The 596-nt window shown below is 33.6% G+C and overlaps 1 protein-coding gene across 1 annotated transcript in view; it reads left to right on the top strand.

The window, feature by feature from the left end:
- Positions 1-596, top strand: part of LOC107557573 (tenascin-like) — an 82,442-nt gene that overhangs the window by 30,099 nt on the left and 51,747 nt on the right. The window contains exon 5 of the mRNA XM_016241047.1: positions 411-564. Within this exon, the coding sequence (XP_016096533.1) occupies positions 411-564 (154 nt within the window). The remainder of the gene's footprint in view (positions 1-410; positions 565-596) is intronic.

Below are 596 nucleotides of genomic sequence, written 5' to 3'. Positions count from 1 at the left end.
TAACAGTTTGATTATATTTTAGACATATTAATATATGAATATTTTAGATCTTGGCATAATTACAAAAATGTATACTCATTATAAAATTGCTCATGGAGTTATGCATTTTTGTTTTATTAATTTGTATGCCTTTTTTATATCTAAAAATCACGTTTTTAAAATTAGACTACCTCTTACACCCAGTTTGTTGAGTGGGGTGAATTAAAACAAGACGTATCTAGATTTTAAGTTGTTTTGCCTATTTTAGTGCTTGTTTTGTCTTATTTTAAATCATCATACTTTTCTGAGGCCCTCTGGTTGCAAACCACTGATCTATACAGTATATTATCCTAAAAATATTTCAGGTTTAGCCAAAATAACCAAGGCTAAATCAATCTAAATGCATGTTTTTTCTGTCTTCTCAATAACAGAAAGAAGAAAACGGGAAGATCGTGAACAATCTGACACCTTCCCAGACCAACTTTGAGCAACCAGGACTCGGCCCCGGCCAGGAATATGAAGTCACTTTGTCCGTCATTAAGAACAACACCAGAGGACCCGAAACTAGCTCCACTGTAGTAACAAGTAATGCACCTTCTCTAAAGTAAACCTTTCCT

The sequence above is a fragment of the Sinocyclocheilus grahami genome, unplaced genomic scaffold (genome assembly GCF_001515645.1).
Source record: "Sinocyclocheilus grahami isolate Dianchi unplaced genomic scaffold, SAMN03320097.WGS_v1.1 scaffold609.1, whole genome shotgun sequence".
NCBI classification, from domain to species: domain Eukaryota; kingdom Metazoa; phylum Chordata; class Actinopteri; order Cypriniformes; family Cyprinidae; genus Sinocyclocheilus; species Sinocyclocheilus grahami.
Note: the sequence above shows the minus strand (reverse complement) of the source record. Positions and strands in the feature narration are given on the sequence as shown.